At 38.1% G+C, this 23,192-nt stretch overlaps 1 protein-coding gene across 17 annotated transcripts in view; it reads right to left on the reverse strand.

The window, feature by feature from the left end:
• Nucleotides 1-23,192, reverse strand: part of CCDC141 (coiled-coil domain containing 141) — a 176,547-nt gene that overhangs the window by 83,304 nt on the left and 70,051 nt on the right. For all 17 annotated transcript variants that reach the window (XM_070508186.1, XM_070508185.1, XM_070508184.1 and 14 more), the window contains one exon: nt 20,779-20,895. In XM_070508186.1, coding sequence (XP_070364287.1) covers nt 20,779-20,895 — 117 coding nt within the window. The remainder of the gene's footprint in view (nt 1-20,778; nt 20,896-23,192) is intronic.

Consider the following 23,192-nt stretch of genomic DNA (forward strand, 5'->3'; position numbering starts at 1 on the left):
ATTTGCTTACAATCAAATTGTGCCACTGGCTGACTAGGTGGTCCCAGTTTATGTTAATGTCCTGAAAGGATTTACTTTTTAATTTTCTGGAGAATCTGTTGGAGATATGTTCAAGATCTTCGAGATTCAAGATCTCAATTCAATTATGGGGAGAATTATTGGGTTTTGATGTTCACTTCTTGTGAAGATTTCCCTAAATGAAAAAGGTTAAATTGGGAAGGGGGAGATCTATTTATTTTACCCACCAGGACCATCAGACATAAACTAGAACACTGGCTCTTAAATCTAGCTGACTATCAGTATCTCTTGGGAAATTTTTTAAAGCACATACTCTCACACCAACCCCACATCCACTGAATTGTGATTATTATTGGTAAAGTAGAAGAATATGCATTTTTAAAAATCTGCAACATTTTATTTGAACAAACAATAATACTTATAATCAGTCAAATTTTGAAAACACAGGACTAGAATATTCTAAGATGTTTAGTGAATAGATAAAAATAGGCCTACAATAGTTTTCATGTAATCATACCGATAAATGAGAGGAGGGATGAATTAAATAATAAGTGTAGTTTTAACTTTAAAACTTCCAACTACTTTGACTCTGTGAAAATTACATTATGGTATTAATGACACCAAAATCTACAATTTAACTTCAGTTTTACAATTACTTCATTCATTCAATAAGTATTGTGTTGAGCTGTGGAAGACACAATGACAAGTAAACAAAATCTTTACCCTTATAATCTTTAAATGATTAATATACCAATCCTTCATGAGTTTAAAACAGTCCTGGCGCAATGTTGGGTATCGTTAGTCTTAATTCATAAAGAACCAGAAGCATTTCTTTCTACTTTGTATTTTCTTCACATTATTGTGTCAGGCAAAGTTGCTGTTGACTTAAAAGGGAAGCAGAGAGTTTATTAAAAAAAAAAAAAAGCTGGTAGAAGGTACAAAACTGGTCAGGATTTTCTTTCCCAAACCTTTCTATACTGCTATATGATTGTCTAACTTTCCTTGCAAACTTTTTATAACCATATTTACAATACCTATATACTATATCTTTGTTATAGAAAAAACTTCACCTCTAATGGCGTGGAAGAAATTGTCTTCTAACAAAATCCAGTCAATGCTAGAATTTCTTCATCTCATCTCCCTTTGTATAGGCTCTGGTTTTCAGCTAATCACTATGTATATGCACAGGATTATCCTTCTAAACTCAATAATCTGTGAACCAGCAGCAAATCATACTGGGATGGGCACTTTATAATTCCCCTACACTGAATGTAGTATGATCATTATTGTGGTTCAGGCACTATTTAGCACCCCTTAAGAACACCTAACTAATATACTAATACAGAGACCATTGTAACTAAAATGGAAAACAAAACTAATGTTTAGAGGAAGGAGAAATCAATTCTGATTTGGGGAATCATGGAAGCTCTCTTATAGCATCTTCAGTATGGCAAGGAGTTTCAATTGTGAGTATAGAGTGGGAATGGGAGGAAGGCAAGGGGCTTATTCAAGCAAAAGAGACAGCCTGAGCAGGAGCACTGAGGAAAGGGAGTTGGTTATTACCAAGGAGATGTGGAGGATGATTCTGGATCATGAGAGAGATGGGACTAATTTGGGAAAGTAATAAAAGTTTCTCATAGGAAGTGATGTCTAAGCTGAGCTGAGACCTAAAACAAATGGGTGGGAGTTATCTAGGCAAAGAGTGGATGTGGGATGGAGAGTGAAGAGTTGAGTTCATGGGCAAACGTCCAAAAGAAAACTGGTAAGGACCAGATAAGAATGGCCAGCACCGAAGACATCAATTTGTGAGTAACATTCCCTAGAGAGAATTTTTGAAGGCTAAGCACCACTCACTAAAGGTGAGTGTGGCAAAAGAGAATAAGAGAGAGCTAAGGACAAATGGAGGGATGAGCCTGTGCTTGTACCATGTCTAGAGAAGGAAAAGCCCACACCAGAGAAAGACAAATATGTGGGAAAAGAAATCATCACACAAGCCGAACCAGCAGAGTCCTACCAAGAAACGTGCATGACAACCAAATGCAATGCATTATCCTCAATTTGAAGACATCTGAATATGGACTATACAGTAGAAAATACTATGGTATCAATGTTAAATTTATTGGTTGTAATGATTAGGTTAAAGTAATAGAAGAAAGCATCCTTGTTATTAGGATATATGTTGAAATACGTAGGGTGAAAATACATGATGCTCACAACTTATTTTGAAATGTATCTATGCAAATACATATAGAGAGATAGAGAAAGGAAATGTCACAAAATTTTAATAATTGGTAAAGTGTATATGGACATTCCACTGCTGGGTATTTATCCAAAGAACTTGAAAACACAAATGCATAAAGATACGTGCATCCCTATGTTCATCGCAGCCTTATTCACAATAGCCAAGACTTGGAAGCAACCTAGGTGCCCATCAAGGGACGAATGGATAAAGAAGATGTGGTATATGTACACAATGAAATACTACTCAGCCATAAGAAACCATGAAATGCTGCCGTTTGTGACCACATGGATGGACCTTGAGTGTTTTATGCTGAGTGAAATAAGTCAGAGGGAAAAAGTCGAATACCGTATGATCTCACGCATAAGTAGAAGATAAAAACAATGACAAACAGTCACATGGCAACAGAGATTGAATTGGTGGTTACTAGAACAGAAGGAGGAAGGAAGGATGGCAAAAGTGGTGATTAGGCACACGTGTGGTGATGGATTATAATTAGTCTTTGAGTGGTGAATATGATGTAATCTACACAAAATTCAAAATACATTATGATGTACATCTGAAAGCTATAGTAATGTTATAATCCAATGTTACTGCAATAAAAATAAAAATTAAAAAATTTTTAAATGTAAAAATGATTTTTAAAAAGTTAAGGAAAAAGAGTTAAAGTTAATAACTAATACATAAATAATAATAAAAAGTTAAGGAAAAAGGAAAACTTTTTAAACAAAGAAACTAAGACACTGTCTTTGAAAGTAATCCAAAAGGTCAATCATCTGGGGGACAGTTCAAACAAACACGTCCACACAATGGAATACTCTGTAGCAGTAACAAAGGAATGAGAACACTGCCTGTATACTGATAGGGAAAGATAACCAACTTAAAAAAAGCAAGATGCAGAGCAGTGAGCTTTGTAGGCCGCCAATGAGGTACAGAAGGGAAAAAATAAGGACATATGGTTGCATTTGTTTACATAACATAAAGAAACTTGACAGATAATAAGAAACTAATATCAGTGGTTACTTTTAGCACGATTGAGGAGGATCCGGTACGTGGGAACAGAGATGAAAAAGAAAATTTTTACTACAGGCCTTTTTATGCACTTTTTAAAAATAATGGGACTATACTGGTCAAAAAGTAAATTAAATATATTGAAAAACAAAGAAATGTAATTCACCAAATAAAATAAAAGAGAAAAGCCATATGATAATCTCCATTCTTTTTACTGGAGATCTTATCTAATGTACAATAGAAATGATGAAACCTTACTAGCACTGTTTGTAGATGTATGATTTTTTACATATAAAAACCAGGGGAATCTAAAACAATAATTTAAAACAATAAAAGAGTTCATTGAAGTTGCTATATACAAGATCAACATTAGAGAATCAGTAACATTTCTGCACAGCAACAATAGTCAATTTTGTTTTCTAATAAAAATCCCATTTATAAAAGCAACAAAAATTCTCAGGTAGTCATTCATTCATTTAATCAACAAATTTCACTGGGCAGGCCTATTCTATGGCTAGCTCTTCTAAAGGCATCATCTAGGCCAGTGAACTTAGTAGTGGGTGAGGAGGAAGCTCCAATGTTAGTGGTGGTCGTGGTGCACCGTGTATTTTATGTTGTTTATAACCAATAAACATAATAACTCTATACGTTATCCAGTTTGTTAGAAGCATTAAAGCTGTAGAATAAGGACAAGTAAAGCAAGGTAGGGGACTTAAATGGCTCGGTGCAGAAGGGGAGTCGGTATGCAGTGTTAAACATGGTGGTCAGGGTTGGCCTCCTTGAGTAGTGAGATTTGAGATGGGGAGAGAGTGAGGAAGTGAGCTAAGTGGGTCTCTGGAGAAAGAGCTTTCCACGTGGAGGGCACAGCTCGGGTGAAGCATCTCAGCTGGGAGTTTTCCTCTCTGCTTGCAGGAACAAGGAGACGGCATGGTGGAGCTGAGTGCCAGCAGGAGGAGAAGCAGTAAGAGAGGTGCAGCGGGGCAGAGCAGGAGGGCACGTCAGCAGGGGCTTCATTCTGAGAGAAGTGGGAAGCCAGTGGAGGATTCAGAGCATAGGAGTAACATGATCTCGCTTAACTTAAAAAAACAAAGATGAAACCACTGGGCTGTCATTTGCTAACATGTTCAGGGGAGGAATCCAGGGATGCCAGCTCTGAGACACATGAGGAGGCTACTGCAGTGAGCCAGGCAAAGAGGGATGTGGCTCGTTCCACAAGATAGCAGTGGAGATCACGAGAAACAATAAGACTCTGGATCTATTTAGAAGACACAGCCCAGGTGGCTCCCGAAGAGGATGAGGAAGAGGAATCAAAACTCTTTTGATCTGAGTAACTAGAAGGATTGAGTTTGTCCTCAACTGAGATGAGGGACACCAGGTGGAAGAGATTTTGAGAGGGAAGATGAGGAATTCAGCCCGTGATATCCCGTTGAGCCTGTCTCTCTGGACGGGCTGTGCTTAAGCTGCTGAAATCAGTACTCATCTCCCACCTTCACACACACACACACTCACACACTCACATTCCATTAGCAAATGCTCTCACGGATTCCACCCGGATATGCCCTCAGCCTCTTGGCTGAGAACAGCCTGTTCAACAGGACTATGAAGAAAAGAGGCTTCTTCTTGCCTATGAGGAAATAAGATCCCATATCCAAAGTAGCAAGAAGAAACTAAATACCCTGTGGTTTTCAAATACATTCTTTAATGTGTAGATGTGTGTGTAACATCCACAGCCAGTGGTTCTTCCTGTTCCTGGAATGCAGAAGTAAAACGACGGCAAAGGTCAGGGGACCCTGCACATCCATCCCAGATTGCAGGAAGGCCTCAAAGACATGGTTTGAAGCCCTTAACATATTCAACCCACTCCTTTTTCAAAAGCACTGCATAGAGGCAAGGAAGAAGCGACAGTACTCTTCAAGATGTGAGGGTTTGGGTAGGACATGAATACACAATGGTGACATCAGACACTCTGATCCTATTAACCGTTTCCCTTTACTGTTTCCTGTGAGAATCCATACAAACGGAGAGGCGTCTAACCCTTTCTGATCACTCCCCAAAGCCGCCTTATGAGCAGTTCCTTTAAGTTTTTCTCAGTCTGGGTTCCCAGGGACTTATCATACATGTGAATGAAAGTTTTGTCTCTTTATCACTTAGCTGGGGAATCTAAAAAAGGATCAAACATAGAAACAGAGGGCTTGGGGGATAGGGAAATGTGGAGAGGTAGGTAAGAGGGTACAAATTTTCACCTATAAAATGAATAAGGTCTGGGGATCTAGTGTATATCAGTAGTGACTATAGTTGATAACACTGTATTGTGTAATTAAAATTTGCTAAGAGAGTAGAACTTAAATGTTCTCACACACACACAGAAAAAGATAAATATGGGAGAGGACAGATGTGTTAATTAAGTAGATGGGGGGAATCCTTTCACAATGTATACATAGATCAAATTATCACGATGTAGACCGTAACTATCTTACACTTTTATGTGTCAATTATACCTCAATGAAGCTGGGGGAAAAAAGAAAAAATTTAAATCTCCAGATTCACAATGCAGTGAATCCGTGTACTACAAACAGCAGGTTTACAAGTATTCCAAACAGCCTGCGCCACCCTTTCTGTGCCTGTATTCCCCATCAATGGCCTAGTTTCATCACAGGTTCAGCCTCTAGGCTGGAGGGGAGACAGGGAGCTTTAGATAGACCCTGTCTGCCCAAAGTACTGACTTCAAAATATTGTGCAGACATCCTAAATGTGTATGCTACTCTCTCTGTCTTGCATCTTGGTCAGTTTCTGTTGGGCCCAGTGTTGAATTACATACGAAATTGTGTACAGCTTCTGTCTCTGCTTAGCTTTTCTGACTCAGCGCTAACACTTTACCCTGATTTCACTTTGACAGCACACTCTATTTTCACTCTAATCTTTTCCCTCTTTGGTAACCAAATTATGACCTCAGGCTATGCCTGTAAATAAGGGAAAAGAAATTCTAAGATGAGGGGACAGAATAAATCAAGACTCAGAGGTGAGAATGTATGTGGTAGGCATGGGAATGATCAATGGTCCAAGGAAGCTTGGATTCAGAAAGACTTACAGGTGGAGCAGGCAGGCAAAGGACAGATCATGGAGGACTTTTAAGGCCACAATAAAGAATTTGTACTTTATTCTGTACCCAAAGGAAATTTCAGGAGATGCTTAAGAGAAAAATGGCCTAGTCTCAGCTTGTCCAAAAGTAACCTTGATGACGTCATCAAGGATTAACTGTAAAATGGAAAGACCAAAGGCCCAGATGCCACTCAGGAATGAGGCAGGAAGATTTATTGTCTTTTTCCTATATTGTCCTATCTTCTCTGTTTCAAGAAGATAATCAGTATATTCTGTGTCCCTTTTGCTTTAATGAATTTATATTAAGACCCAAAGCAGAAGTTACCTGCAAGTCATTTCCCCTCCTGTCTTTTGTAAAATGATTAAGTCCATTGATGACATTTTGATATATGTGGTGAGGGAGAAGGAGATGAAGGTAGGGCCATCAAAAGATGGGGAGATCTGGCCAGATCCGGCAGTAGAGAAAAGCTGGCTGTGAGATGAGGCATGAGGAGGTGCATGGTCCTCTCAGGACAGTGTCATGAGGAAGTGCAAGGCTTCCCTGGAGATGGCCATGTGTTCCCTCCTGGAAGACTGAAAGTTGGGCCAACCTGGGGCCCCAAACAGGCTCAGAGCAGCAGAGCCTCTGAAATTACAGTCTCCATACAGGCTGAGACGATGATTGTTCCAGAGAGAACCAGAGTGAACTGATGAGTAGAGTGGCTTCCCCAATGCTATGCTACTGTAGGGGCTCAGGAACACTTGTAAAACCCTGGGGAAAGGGAGCTCCAATAATGATGGAGATTGAATGTTCCACCAGTCAGGGGATGAGGGTTCAGAATCAGGCTTATACTGATTAACAAGAAAAGAATTTAAAAAACAAACAAGCAATATTTCATGCAAGTATTGTAGTTTGTAGGCTCAGATTCATATTACTATACAACATAATTGCAATGTTTTAGCCAAAGATTTTGAGAACCCAAACTAAAGTGGTGGGCCTGGGATGAGAAATCGAAAAGGAGATAATGAGGTAAGAATTCACTAAAGCTGAGAGGGGATCTGAAGTGAGGGGAGAGGAAGGATGAGGACTCTAATGTGACTCTGAAGTCTCTAGCCTGGGTAGCTGAAGGACTGCAATGTCTTTAATCAAAAAAGAATATGGGGGAAGGTTTGAAAGGGAAAGTAATGATTTTAGTTAAGTTAGAAGTACTGGAAGAAATCTACATGTAAATCTTGCACAGTAATTTCTAAAAAGAAGCCTGGAGTTGAGAAAAGATATATGGGTTGGAGATTGAAAAAAAAAGTCTAGAAATCATTAAGATAAAAGTGATACTGTCACGATGGGATTAGATAACTCCACGTGAAGAATATATGAAAGGAGAAGAGAAATGAACCAAAGATTAAGCACGACATGCAAAGGGAGGATGGAGGAAGAGATGGCATTGAAAGAGATTTGGAAGGGGCCAGGAGCCATCAGAGAGATGGGAGAACTAGAGAAAGTGGCATCTGAGAGTCCAAGTGCATAAAGGATTTGTGGGTGGGGAGGCCAGGGAGGCAGGAAATGAAGTACTTGTATTCGTTTCCTAGGACCACTGTACCAAACGATCACGAACGTGGTGGCCTGAACAACAGAGCTTTATTCCCCCTCAGTTCTGGAGGCTGAAGTCTGAAATCAAGGTGTCAACAGTGTTGGTTCCTTCTGAGGGCTGTGAGGGAAGGACCTATTCCGGGCCTCTCTCCTGGCCTTGTGGATGACCGTCTTCTCCCTGGGTCTCTTCATATCATCTTGCCTCTACGTGTGCCTGCCTCTGTGCTCAAATTTCCCCTTTTGTAAGTCATGTTGGATTAAGGTCCATCCTAATGACCTCGTTTTAACTAATTACATCTGCAATAACTCTATTACCAAATAAGATCATGTTCTGAGATACTAGGGGTTAGGACTCCCGCATGGGAACAATGGAGGACACAATTCAACCCATAACAGTAGTCAAAAAAAAGGGGGAAGAGTGTCTTAAGGGTTGAGCTGCAATGTTTTTGTTTTGGATTTTGTGAGAGACTTAAATGCAATTGAAGGAAGTAGAGGAGTGACTGAAAATGAGGCACGAAGAACGATGAGAGATATGAAATGAAGACAACATGGGAAAGGCGGGGTTTACAACAGTGGATGAAGCCTTAAATTTTGAAAAGAGAGGAACTGGAAGTAAAAGGGAGAAGAGAAGTGAAAAAAAGACAAAAAGCTAGGAGAGAGAAGAAAAGAGTCAAGCCATTTCACTATGCGTGACCCAGCCACTCTGAGGTTAGGTAAAGCCCGGCTGAGAATTTAAAAAGAGCACAAAAGTTTTGGACTGGTTGTTATGGAGACCGGATCAGAGAATTAACAGATGAAAAAGAAAGGAATTTGTAAGGCCAACTGATAATAGATCATTTTCTTCTTAAATAGATCTAATCAGAAAAATTATGCTAATTGTTTCATCTTCTTTCCAAAGTAGGAAGAAACAGAAAAAATGGATGATTGAGTTTGCTCACAAACAGCCTTGGTCCCTGCTGAACAGTCTGAGGAGGGAAGCCGAGGGGAAAGGGAAGGGGGCTGTGAGGAGAGCAGTTTGGGGTGATGCTGTGGAATCAAGTGTGGCATCAGGAGTGGGAAGCTGAAGGGAAGGCCTTTGGAGAACAGAATGTCAAGGAAATCTAAGCCATGGTATAGAATGTCACCAAAGGGATACTGAAGTAGCACAGGAAAGTTATAAGGATTTAGGGCATGGCTGTGTTAAGTCATAAGAAGATGGCTTCTCAGGTGTCCTGTTCAAGTAGACCCAATTTCACTTGTGATGATGATAACATTACCTTGAGTTATATATTAGTAACTATAAAAAGTCATGCTCTCTGGCAACTTTTACGTAAGGGCTGACAAATGACCAGAAAACAGAATAAGGAGGAGGAGGAAGACAAGGGGAAGGAAAGAAAATAAAAGAATACGTATGAAGAATTTTTGTAAAAGTCACAGCTGAAAAAACAAAAGGAAAAACTTTTTCTAAGCATTTAAACTTAATGAGCTGGTGAAGATTCTGGAAGCAGAGTGACAACAGGTAGTTTTAAACCTGGTGATCATAGAGTGCAATATTCTTTATTTGCTTTCTTAACTCATCCCCTTCTTAGAAGGGCGTAAACATTTCCAAGGGACGTTTTAAATCAAATTTCCCTTGGAAATGAAAGCACATGGTTCACTAAGCTTTAAATGACCCCGCAAGTTAAGGCTAGAGCAGGGTTACCAATGTGAGGATCTCATCATCTTGTAGATTTTCATGATGCTTGCAGACAAATTCAATACTATTTATATATACTTTGCCTGTTAGCAATAAAATTGTTTCTAATTTATGTTCTGTGAAAAATGACATCTGCTTTTAATTGGGATGTTCATTAAAAAATCACACAAGTAAAACAAATTATTCACTAAAGTGAAGACAGAGGAATTGAAATGCGCCAACGCAGGTGTCTTTACTGTTTAGAGACACACTAAATTTCTGCCTTGAGACATTTCAGATTCAGACCCCAGTTTATTTTTTAAATTAGATGAAACATTATAAAAGAAACAAACTTGGCTTCAGTTTATGGATTTTCCTTATAATCATCAGAGATGATGTGAACTGATTTACTGAAGCAATACCTTTTAGAGTGGTTTTACTATTTTTTCACATATCTTCAGTGAGGGAATTTGAGGATGTAATGGAAGTTCAAATAGCAGAATGGACACTTCTTTATACAGGTTAATATGTGTCGCAATGAGAAGAAAATAGCTCAACCATGCTTGTGAAATACTTGGAAAATATTTGGATAACTTAGAAACTATGATTATGTGAACTCTGGGTACTGCTAAACGCCCGCAACCAACCCAAGAGACATATAAGTAGCTCCTTTTGTACTAAATACCTCCTATACGTGCTATTTCTATTTTAAAAAGTAACAATAAGAAAATGGAAATGTTTGTCTTTTGATCTTCAATTACTTGAGTAATGGGTCTAGACATAAATGTAAACAACAAAAAGAAATCAAGTTCTAAGCTCAGACAATTTTGCACACACCTTAAGAGACTCAAAGCTTTATTTAGACTTACATCTTTGGAACTCTTACAATGACCCAATATTACAACTCTATCACTTAAACTCTCTTTCAATCTTCTGCCATTCTTTTCTTCATAATCTTTGTTACCCAAAGGGTGGTCCAGAGACTGACAGCATCAACATTACATTGGAGCTTGTTAGAAATGCAGACACTCAGGCCCCACCTCCAAGCTGATGAATCAGAATCTGCATTTTAGGATCCCCAGGTAATTCATTAGCACACTAGAGTTTGAGAAGCTCTAGCCTAGAATACACTGAAAGAGTGCCTTTTTATAATTAGACTGAAGAGCAAGAAATAAATGTGCAAAGCATATGGAAAGGGAAATTTGCAGATGATATGATCTTATGTATAGAAAATTCTAAGGAATCCTCAAAAAACTATTGGAGCTAATAAATTAATTCAGCAGAATTGCAGGGTACAAGACCAACACACAAAAATCAGTTGTGTTTCTATAGACTAGCAATGAATAATCTGAAAAGGAAATCAAGAAAACAGCTTCATTTACAATAGCATCAAAAAGAATAAAATACTTAGAAATAAGTTTAACCAAGGAGGTACAAGACCCATACACTGAAAATTATAACATTTAAACATTGTTGACAAAAATTAAAGACTTAATAAGTAGAAAGGCATCCTGTGATCATGGATCAGAAAACTTAACATTGTTAAGATGACAATACTCCCCAAGTCATCCACAGATACAATACAATCCCTATCAGAAGCTCAACGGCCTTTTTTGAAGAAACATAAAAGCGATTCCTAATATGTAGAACTGCAAGGGGCCTGAATAGCCAAAACAATCTTAGAAAAGAACAAAGTTAGAGAACTCACATCTTCGTTTTTCAAAACTTACTACAAAAGCTACAGTAATCAAAACAGTGTGATACTGGTATAAGCACAGAGACATAGATCAATGGAATAGAAGTGAGAGTCCCAAAATAAACCTATACATGCGCGGTCAATTACTTTTGATAATGGTGCCAAGAGCATTCAATGGGGAAAGAATAGTCTCTTCAACAAATTGTGCTGGGACAACGGGATATCCATATGTGAAAGAAGGCAGTTTAACCCTTACCGAACATCATATACCAAATTTAACTCAAAAACCTAAATATAAGAGCTAATGCCACAAAATTCTTAGAAAAAAAAAATAGAGGTAAATCTTCATGACCTTGGATTTGGCAATGGTTTCATAGACATGACACCAAAAGTACAAGCAACAAAATTAAAAATAGGTATAGTGGACTTCATCAAAATTAAAAACTTTTGTTCATCAAAGGACACTATGGGCACAGGGCTTGAAAAGACCTTTCTTCAAAGAAGACATAGAAATGGCCAACTAGTACACAAAAAGATCTTCAGCATCGCTAGTTATTTAGTTATTAGGGAAAAGCAAATAAAAAATCACAATGAGGTAGCACTTCACACACACAGTAGGATGGCTATAAAAACTTTTTTTTCAAGATAAAAACAGAAAATAATTTTGGTGGGGGTATGGAAAAATTGAAACCCTTGTACATTGCTGGTGGGAGTATGAAAAGATGCAGCTGCTGTGGGAAACATTAGTGATTCTTCAATAAAATAAACATAGGAATATCATATGACCTAGCAATTTGACTCCTAGGTATATACTCAAAAGAATTTAAAACAGTTGTTCAAACAAAAACTTCTACATGAATGTTCATAGCAGCACTATTCACAATAGCCAAAAGGTGGAAACAACCCAAATGTCCATCAACTGATGGATGGATAAACAAAGGAGGTATATTCATACAATGGAATATTATTCAGCCATAAAAAGGAAGATGTACTAACATCTGCTTCAACATGGATGAACCTTGAAAACATGCCAAGTGAAAGTAACCAGACACAAAAGGCCACTTAACATGTGTTTCCATTTAAATGACATATCCAGGTATTTCCACAGGTAAACCCACAGAGACAGAAAGCAGATTAATGGTTGTCAGGGGGAAGGGGAAGAGAAGAATGAATTGACTATTTAACGGATATAGTGTTCCCTTTTAGGTTCACGCAAATGTTCTGGAACTAGATATTGATGATAATTACACATCACTGTGAATATACTAAATGTCTCTAAAGGTAAATTTTATGCCATGTTTGTTTTACCAACATACAAAAAAAAGCCCATGTTACGTCGTACTTGTGTTGTGTGAGGCATTGTGCTAAGTACTGTTGTATGAGAACGCAATTAAATCTCACAACAATTGTATGAATTGCGTGCAATTATTCCCTCTTTCATAAAAGTGGAGACCCAGGTTTAGATATACAAGAAATTTGCTCAAGAGCACATCACAAGTAAGCAGGGACACTGGAATTTAACTCCAGACCATGAGCGTGTACCATTCACTCCACTGCCATATTCAGAGATACAATGTATTGCTGCCTCAAATGGTTTATGAAAATCTGCGTGGTTTAATAACATGCAATCATTAAAAAATATATTTAAAATATGCATTCAAATGGAGACATGTTTATGAGATACAGTCATGCACTGCATGACGATGTTTCAGTCAACGGACTGCATATACAATGGTGGTCCCCAAAGATTAGTACCATATAGCCTGCATGTGTAGTAGCCTATACCATCTAGGTTTGTGTAAGTGCACTCTACGATATCCACACAGTGACGAAATCACCTAACAATGCATTTCTCAGAAGGAATCCCTGTCGTTAAGTGATGCATGACTGTAACGCTAATTGGAAAAATCACACTATGAAACAACGCATGCACAATTTTGTATATAAACACACACACATGTAATCTATACCTATACACACACACACACACAGTTTAGGGATACTCCATTTTACATACGTTTTATATTTCCTTCCCACTCCCATACACACCCACACACTATGAGTGATTTTAATTTTCTTTAGTTTTATGTATTTTCTAACTTTTCCAAAATGAGAATGTGTTACGTAATCAGGAAAAAAAACAATAAACATATTTTGAAAGAGCCACTTTCATGTAGTGGTTCTATTGATGATAGTTATGCATTTAAATTTTCAAATAAACTTACAAGAGATTCTGCTTTACTTTCTTATCCCATAGTTATAAATATTTTGTAACTTTAAACTTGACTTTTTCCTCTGAATAAAGTTTCCGTGGGAACTAAGCACTGGTATTTTTTAAAGACCTCCAAATAATATTATTTGAAGGAACTTGAGGCCAAGATCACAAATCCAATTTATGAAATCACTCAGCAACAACGGGAAAACATTTTCAATGACTTGGAAAATCAGATTAGATGATGAATCATGGAAGATGGTTTTAATCTTGAAGCTGAGGAATGTGAATCCTACTATATTAAAACATTGAAGATGAGATTTCTATACACGAGTTTCAGTTTGCTTCTCTCCCAGAACTTCAAAGATTATTGTTAATCAAGGACTTTATAAACTACATATAGTCATCTACGAAAATTAAGGAAAATATGGACATACATGAAATATATGGAAAAAACCTCGAAGTTAGTGCCTTTTAAACTTTACCGTCAATTCAAATCTTCTGGAGGAATTGTTAAAATGCAGATTCTGACCCAATAGGCTTGGAAGTGGAGTCAGAGATTCTGAGTTTCTAACAGCTTCCAGACGCTGCTTCTGCCTGGGAGTTTCACCTTGAACAACAAGGCTATAAGTCTCCTTTGAGTCTTTAAAATGGGAATTAATAACCTCCATCTCAAAAGACATCTTGCCTCACCTAGAGTCACTCTCATTCAAACTGCCAGTAGTTTTCAAAGGGGCTTTCCTGTTTTCAATATCATTTCCTCCCATTCTTATCATTCACATTGTTTTCAAGGTAATCTTCTAAAATGGAAATCAGTTTAAGCTACTACTCCACTTGGATAGTATCTCATTGTCTGTTGGGTCTCAAACTCAAATGCTTACAGGGACCAGGCACATTGTGTGAATGAGTGAAGCAAAGGTGGGACAGGAGGTAGGTAATGAGGAATGGTGGAGATTGTGGCAAATTGCAGTGCACATACCTTTTCTAAAGAAACAGCTATTACTAGTCTCCAGCCAGGAGTCGTCACTATGTCTATATGGAAAAGTGAGCCAGATATTGCCAGATCTTCCAGCTTTTTAGAAGGAACAGGAAATCTGGGTTTCTTTTTTTCTTTTCTTTTATTTCTTTTCTCAGGAAGATTAGCCCTGAGTTAACATCCATGCCCATCTCCCTCTATTTTATATGTGGGATGCCTGCCACAGCACAGCTTGATAAGCAGCGTGTAGGTCCATGCCCAGGATCCGAACCAGTGAACCTTGGGCCGCCAAAGCAGAGCACGCAAGCTTAACCACTATGCCACCGGGCCAAGCCCTGGATTTCTTGTTTGATAAAAACTCCAACATTTTAAGATTGGCAATTTTTTTTTTTTTTTTTTAATCCTGATGCCCCAAACAAACTACACAGAGTCTCTGGGCATGAGATCCAAATTTCGGCACTTTTTCAAAGCCCCCAGGTGATTCCAGTGTGCACCAACTACAGAGGGCCTGAGCCGAACCAAGGGTTGGAGCTATAGAAGTGAGGGGATTAATAGCCCACCATGATGGTGGTATGAAAATTACTTAAAGTGAAAACATCTGAACTATTAGCAACCACAGAAAGAAAGGTTAGCTCAACTCAAGAAAAGCCCTTTGAAAATACAGCTGCTAGTGACACTTTTCCCAGGGAGTTTCTTGATTGAAAGAAGACTGACCCTTAGCACCAGCAAGTACCAATTTAGCTGCCATAAACCTTCCCACAGGGAAACTTCCAGCTAGGAAGATGACAGACTGCCCATTTCATTAGCATCAAAAGGCCCCGTAGAACCCTCCATGCTCTCCCACTGAGGCCCTAAAAGCCCCTCTTTTGGTTAAGTTGATACACACAAAATTTTACTTTGGGTTATTCCTCAGTTTCCCATTATTGGGAGCTCCCATGTGCACATGTGAAAATAAAACTTGTCTTTACTCCCGTTAACTTGTCTCTGTCAGTTAACTTGCAGGCTCTAACCACTGGACCCAAATTAGAAGAGGAAACGTGTTCCTCGCAACAGAAGTACAGGTTGGTTTCTGAAGGCTGTTCTTGTATGAATGTCATTTCTCACGTGTGAAAGAAGGAATGATTATGCCTCCTCAAAGGAGATAATAAGGAAGTGTATATTTACATATTATTTTAATACATCTTACAACCAACTCTGAACTCCTAAGGTTGAATTCAAGCCTTGGGGCGTCAAGTTGGTACATGACACAATCTAAGAGTATTTAAGGTTCTTAACCAAAATGAGATTTATAATCATCTAGTCTGCTATTTCTTTATTTGTGACATACATAAAAGGAAAATATTTTTCCTACTTAGAAAAGAAGTGTAATTTAATATAATTACTCATAGTCAAAGTTTGTATTAAAAAATCTTTTAGTTCAATTATTTTGACACATTCTGAATAAGATATCACATTTATTAACAGATATGAATGTTGCCATATTTCTTATTTGAACGTATTCCAGTAAGGAATTACAGGCATTTTCAAAGTTTATTTAGAAGGAACTTACTGAGTAGACTAACAAATAATACAGAAAGCTCCTGCTGTTCCATTGAGCCGTGAGGAGCAGAAACACCTACTTCCTCTATGTTACCAGATTACTTATGTGAGTTTCACTAACGAATCCCCAGCTTGAGGCTTATTTCCATGTTCAATCTCCTTTGAAAGGAACATTTCCCCTTCTTAGCCTCATACCCAACCCAAATAAAAGTCCAAAATGTAATATGCTGCTTCCTGTTTAAAGACATAGAAAACTGGATTCCTTCTCCAAGAACAAGGAATGAGATTGTTGAAAAACCACAGATGAAAACTACCGGAACATTTACACCGTGTTCCAATACGGTGGAAAAGAAACAAATTTTTGGAGCCGCTACCAAAATGTGGGTGCTTTCACAAACATTTCCTAATTGAGTTTTCAGAGCTCCTCCTTACAGGTGAGTAAGGTGAGGCCCAGAGAGGTCAAGTGTACCAAAGTTTACAAAGTTGGTGACAGAGCAAGGATTCAAACCTGTTTTTTCCATGTAGATACAACCCATTATAGCATTACAATCTATTTTTAGAAAACATGCTAATCCAGGTGAGAAGAAGTTAGTAAAGATAGCTAAGGAAAATGTCTACCCTGCAAAGGTTGCTAGGTCCCTCCAGAAATCCTAACACTGTAACTAGAAACAGTTCATGGGTAAGTGACCCGGGTCATGACACAGGACCTTGTGTTTAGAAGGGCCCCATGCTTGGTTTAATGCTCTGCTGTTGCTATATTGAAACCTCAATAATTTTTTAAGAAAGACCTCTACATTTTGCACTGAGTCCCAAAATTATGTAGCTGGTCCTTCCTGTAAAGGCCAACAAAGTGAGAGTAATACAGAAAACAGAACCACTCTTGAGGAGCCAAAAGGTAGTTAGGTCTTGTGTCAGGGGCTGTCTGGAATAGAATAAGGTTGGATGCCATAGGCAGGAGACACGCCAGGGAAAACTTTCTAAGTAAGATGCTTGTTCTTCTCACCTCCCTGGTCACTGCTTGTCAACATGCATTTTCAGGGTAGAAAATAGTAGCTCCAGCCCAGTACCAGCCAGAAGGGAGAAACAACATCTGGACAGCACGGGAATTTGACCGGGTGGATAGCTATAAATGAGAGGTAAGCAACTTGACCTGCTCCTCAGTGTGCCCTCTTCAACTCTCCACCATGTGAGCTGGATGGAATATAATCCAGGGAAATGGGTCCTGGAACAAAGCAGAGTCAAGAGCCCAACCAGTGGGAGGTCCTTCAAGGAGTCCCCTCCTTTGTATGTGCCCAAGGTATGGGGGCAAACTGGGAATGATTAGCCCTAATTACAACGGAATCTCTCTGCACTCAGGGACACCCTCCCAACTCACCCAGAAGGGGACAGGTTACAGCACTGGCTGTCATATCTCCCATACCTCACCAGTCAAAGTTGCTGATATGCCAAGAGAATATTAACTTACAGGAAAAAATAACATCTGATGAGCACAAGCAACACACTGAAATACCTAAATCAGAGGAAGCAGAATTAGTACACTGGACAGACCAAAATTTAATACATGAATAAAGTATGCCTTAAGATATAAAGAAAGACTTTAGACAGATGAAACAGGAAAAAAACAGTTATGAAAAAGAATCATACGAGAAATTGGGCATGAAAAATATAATAGCTGAAAGAAGAACTCAGCAGGAGGGCCGAATAGCAGAAGGAGAGCTTAGAAGAGTCAGTGAACTAGAAGACCAGGTAGTAGGAAGGGATAAAGAAATGGGAGGCAGTTAGAATTATGAGAGATAGATGTAGAACATCAATATTTATGTAATAGGACTTTCCAAAGTTACACTGCATCTAGGAATTACGTAATGAAGAACACAGAGAACTGTGTAAACTAGATGCAAACAGAGTGGAGGGAAAAAACACAATGAGATCTATGCCTTAGTACCATTTATGTGAACTGAAAACATGTAACTCTGTAGATATTTTAGGAATGGGAATTTGTCTAAAGACACATATTGAACCCATTAGAGTGGGTGTCTGTGAGAATGCGAATGTGAGTGGATAGAGAATGAAGGGAGAAATAATAAAATAAACCAAGAGAGTGGCCAAGCCAGAGGCCTATGATGAATTAAAGAGTTTGCGTAACTCCATTCTGAGGGCCAAAAGTTTTTTAAAATAAAGAAATAAAGATAATGGATGGATATCTTTTTACAGGCTAAAGGAGGCTAAGTGGTGATCTAAAGTCATCAGAGAATCACAGAAAGAAAGCAAAAGGATATTTCTTTCTTCTTCACAGTTGAAAGGGCTTAATAAACAGACAGGAAGCAAACATCCTTTATATACCAGGCACTGTCCCAGGTGCTGAGAATACCAAATTGAGTAAGATACTGTCTCGACTTTTAAGAAATGTTGTTATTTTCCCAGGCTAGTCCCACTCCTTTTGACCAGCTCCAAAAAGGGGTTTTTACACTCATGCTGCTTTAAATATAACAAGCATAACTGATATTGTAATCTAAATCCCGTCTTCTTTATCGGATCTGAAGGTTAAAGAGAGTTTTGAGGTCACCTAGGTCCACTTTCCATGGCCTCAGGAATCTCTTCTATTTCCAACCTTTGGAAGTTTACTTCCTTGTAATGACCAGGCATTGTTAGCCTTTCTTTCCTATGGAGTGGCTGTGGATAAGTGTTACCTCTGAGACAACCTCCCTTAGTCTCTCTTCTTTGGGTTAAACACTGCTAAGACCTTTAACTCTTGTAACAGACAAACTAGTCTTGATCATTATTTTGCCCTATTCCGGAACAACCACCCTCTCCTAACCAACTGCTCATACCCAATCCATCTGCTGAAACCACATTCTTATGGAAAGTCATCCTGGATCACCCCCGTACAGAATGCCACGTTATCCCCTGCATTTACACTGATGGGCTCTCTCTCAACCCATATGATTCAGGGACCCCTGCTGCCTTGAATAACCAGTTATCTTGCCATTGGATTAACTCATATCCCAAATTTACGGAAAGCGTTTTAAACAAATGCTGTTGTTTCATCAACAAGTTGTGTTTAAGTATTTATCTCTATTTGGTTGATCCCATCTAAATAGTTACTCAATATTTTGGTAATCTCTAAAGATGGCATTGAGATTGAGGGCTCCCTAGGCAAGCCCATAGTTTGGGAAGAAAATCTTACACCGTAAAGAATGTTTTATGGGAAGTAACAAAACAGGAACTCTCAGCAAAGCAAACGAATACCTTTTTTTTAGAAAATAAATGTATTCTTAAGGGTGATATAGAGAAATAGGTTTCTCTGTCTCGGTTTCCAAAACCATTTCAGGTTGAAAACTGCTTATTGAGTTCATAGGGTAATGCTTAGCTTCTGCGTGAGATCTGCAACTGGTCCCTTAGTGGCTCAGGACCCTGACAGGAAGCAGTCAACTTGTCTGGAACATAATGGTGTTTATCAGGAGTTTGCATCCTTTTTTATATTTACTTGGATATTCATATGGTTTAGCTTCTACATATAATCAAAATGTGCAATCCTGCACTATGAATTCATCCGTATAATGATGTATTTCGCAGCTAACGGATATTAGCTTATGTTGAAAAATATTTATGATAAAGCTGTAAGTGGAAAAAAAAAGCATGACTAATGCTGTGTTTCTAGGGCTGTGTATGGAAAGATTGAAAGGGAATGCATAAAAATATTAATAATGGTTATCTTTGGGTTGAAAGACTCACTTTTATTTTATTTTTCTTATAGCTTTGAAATTTTCTATGATGCATTTTTATATAACAAAATATATATTAAAAATTCATTTCTTAAACTCCTTATGCCTGCAACATAAGGATAATGATGGAAAGAATATCTATGTCTTTACATTTATGCACATCAGAGCCACAAATGTGAACCATAAACTATGATGGAAACTGTGCCCTGCTAGAACTGAGGTTATATGTTCACAAAAATTCTGCTCCAAACTGTCCTCAGGGCTGGGAGAAACCATAATAAGTCTACAGTTACAGTGAAGATAACCCCAAAGTATGTGTCAGTTATTGACTATACCATTTCGTTTATTTGTTTTAAAGGAAGCAACCATCCTATGCAATTCAGGTCACCTCTTGTGCTTAGCACTTAAGGATTTTGGTAGAATTTTCACTGTAAAACTTGAGTTTGACACACAGAATAAATTCTTGCATAACTTCAATGAAAAAAGCCAATTTCCTAAATAGATAAGCCAAATGCTGAAAAATTTTAGAGAACTTAAAAAATCATCGGTCATAGCAGTCTTTTGTAACTGCATCTTTTATCAGTCCAGTAAATGTTCAAACCAAACACTTTGAATACCTGTGTGTACTGTCGTGTTCGAAGAGAAGCAAAAACCTGTTTTAAACAAACAAAAGCATCATGACTCCCACGAGATTTCAGTCTAGACACATGTAACCTAGGCCCCCGCCCGCCCACCTCAAATCTCATCCTCCTGAACATGTAAATATTTATTTGGTTTGTCTTCCATACTTTCAACCATGGTCTAGTAGTGTTGGCCTCTTGTTTTACTGAGCTTCATGACTTAGCTCCAGAAGCTGTTGTTTTGTTCATTATGATTCTAGAAGCCCCGTCAGTGGGCAGTAGTATTGGCCAATGCCATCAGAATCTTTTCTATGTAAATAGTGGATTAGTCAAAGAGCGTTTTTAGTATTCCTCTAAATTACATATAGAAGCATATTCAAGAGGAGTCCATGCATTTTTCAATTATTGTTTAACATGTCTCTTACCTTTGCTTTTATTATCAGTTCCTCGTGCTTACGGATTAGCTCCTCATTGTCTGAAAGTGATGAACCTAGACTTTGTTCCTGTAAATCTCTTCTGGTTTTCTGAAACCAACAAGTAACCTAGGTAGGAAGCAACAAAGAAAGATCAAATTTCAAATGATTAGAATAAGTGAGTAAAAATTCAGAAATCTTTCCTTAACCTTTCAAAACTTAAATTCCTTCAATTTCTCTTTGTATCAACTCATCTCATGTATTAAATTAATATGATTGGGTTTCTGTTTTTCCTTCATTTCAATCTCTATGTGCTTAAGAGAAAAAGACAAAATAATCCCCTAAAAGCATGAAAATGATATACAGTTCAGTAGATTACACGGCATGAAGAAAATAATTCAAAATCTCCTAACAAAGAAGAACCAAAATAGATTCCCATGCAGTCTATAAGTCATGCACTCTTTTGGAAAATAAATCTTCTTTCCTGGGTAAGAATAAAAAATCTGAGTATAGTTACACAGACCCAGATGAAGATATTAAAACAGCATATATGGAATTATATTTCTACGATAAAAGACAGTGCAAAAATAATTAATTTGCTGCAATTTCTGGAAATATATATTCGGAAAATAGAGAAGTTATTAAAATTCTGTTGACATTATAAATGGCTAAGGGTTTGACTCACATTCATTTACGCTTGCTTTACAATACATGCTTATACAGTGTTAAAACAAACGGTAAAGAACTTGAGAGAAGCTGTACATTTTTAAATGATGATATAAGTTGACATGGGACCAATGACATGTGGCCCCTGGAGGTAGATTCTTTATCCCAATTAAAGGAAAGAGACTTGGATTTTTACTCTCAAACCCTATACAGCACCATCCTCACAAACACATCACAACTACTGATTCCTAAGAGGCCCCCACATGCCAGACTTTGCTAATTGCTTTTTGTGCATCATCTCTATTTGTCTCGACAACTTCATAACAAGTATGATATCATCATTATAGAGACGAGGAGAGGGTAGCAGCTTAGTCAGGATCATACAGTAAGTGGTAGAATCGGGATTTGTCCTAAAACCTACATTATTCCAAAGTCCGTGCTCTTTCCACTGTACCCTGCTGCCATCCTTGGGTAACTTAAGTCTTACAGCCTTGGTCATCAGGAAGAATTAATTCAAACCTGGAAAATGAATCCCAGAAGCCCATTCAAAATGGTGGGCCTTGCTCAATCATTGCACTGCGTCTTTCTCTAGCCTAGGTTGTCTTGCCCGCTGCAGCCTCAGAATTTCTCTGAACTCCTACAACAGAGAAATGTGTGAAGCGGGTAGCTAAGGAGAGAGCCAGGTTAATCCTGAAGCGCCACATAATAAATGTACACCACAACACACACACACACAACTATACAAAAGTCAAGTTAGAGGTTACCCAGAATAGGAGATTTAATTGCCATTACAGGACTCATATCACAAAGCTGATTCTGAGATCCAATGGTCCATACCAATCCTTAGTACTCCCAGCATGGAATAGGCAATAAAAAAACGGGGCAAGAGGGTTTCTCCAGCTTTTGGCTAATTGGAAATCTTTGTTAACCAACATTTTAAGCCACCATCAGCGCAAAGGAAAGAATAATGGTGACCCTGTAGCAGTTTTCATGTGAAGTACGCCTCATCTTCTTCAGAATATTTGGTTATCTGCACATAGTATGCACAGTACACAGTCCCCATATCTAAAGCATTGTGTTTATGCATTTGCAATCATTTGAAGATAGCCTGTCTTTCTGGTATCCCAATTAGAACTAGAGGATATGTATAATGTGCATATTAGAAGTTACAGACAGTATTTTATCAAGTTATAAAATTTTTTAATTTATTTAATTTTTATAAAAATAATTTCTCACAAAAGATGCAGCGAACCCACATAAAAATACAACCAGAGGGATAACTTAAGGGTTTCATCAAAGAAAAATGGATCATGAATATAACTAACTTTCAGAGTTCATTTATTTTATTAAGTACTGGGAGTGAGTTTTATCTATTCTTAGCTAAAGCAGGAGGAACTCAGAAATCTCAAGAATGCTTTAGTAGGGAAGTTAATATAGAATCAGAGTGAATAAAAATTGGGTATAAACAGGTGTTCACTAATCTCTAAAAACAGGTGAGAAGCCTGGATCCTCAGATAATCCTATTTAATTTTGTGAGTCAAAGACTTGTCATCTAGCACCTGCCAGCAGTTATGAAAGCCAGGAAGGAGTGAGTTGTTTTGATTTTTAAAAGGTATCTGCTGATCTCATCCCCTAGATTTGGCAAATACTATTTCAACTCACAAAGGATACTATTCCTGTGTGGCGATACTCTTTCCCAAAAGAGAATGTAGTTAAAGATCTATCGTGGTATTCTGTATATCCTAACCACATACCTGCCT

Source organism: Equus asinus, chromosome 4 (genome assembly GCF_041296235.1).
Source record: "Equus asinus isolate D_3611 breed Donkey chromosome 4, EquAss-T2T_v2, whole genome shotgun sequence".
Classification (NCBI taxonomy): Eukaryota; Metazoa; Chordata; class Mammalia; order Perissodactyla; family Equidae; genus Equus; species Equus asinus.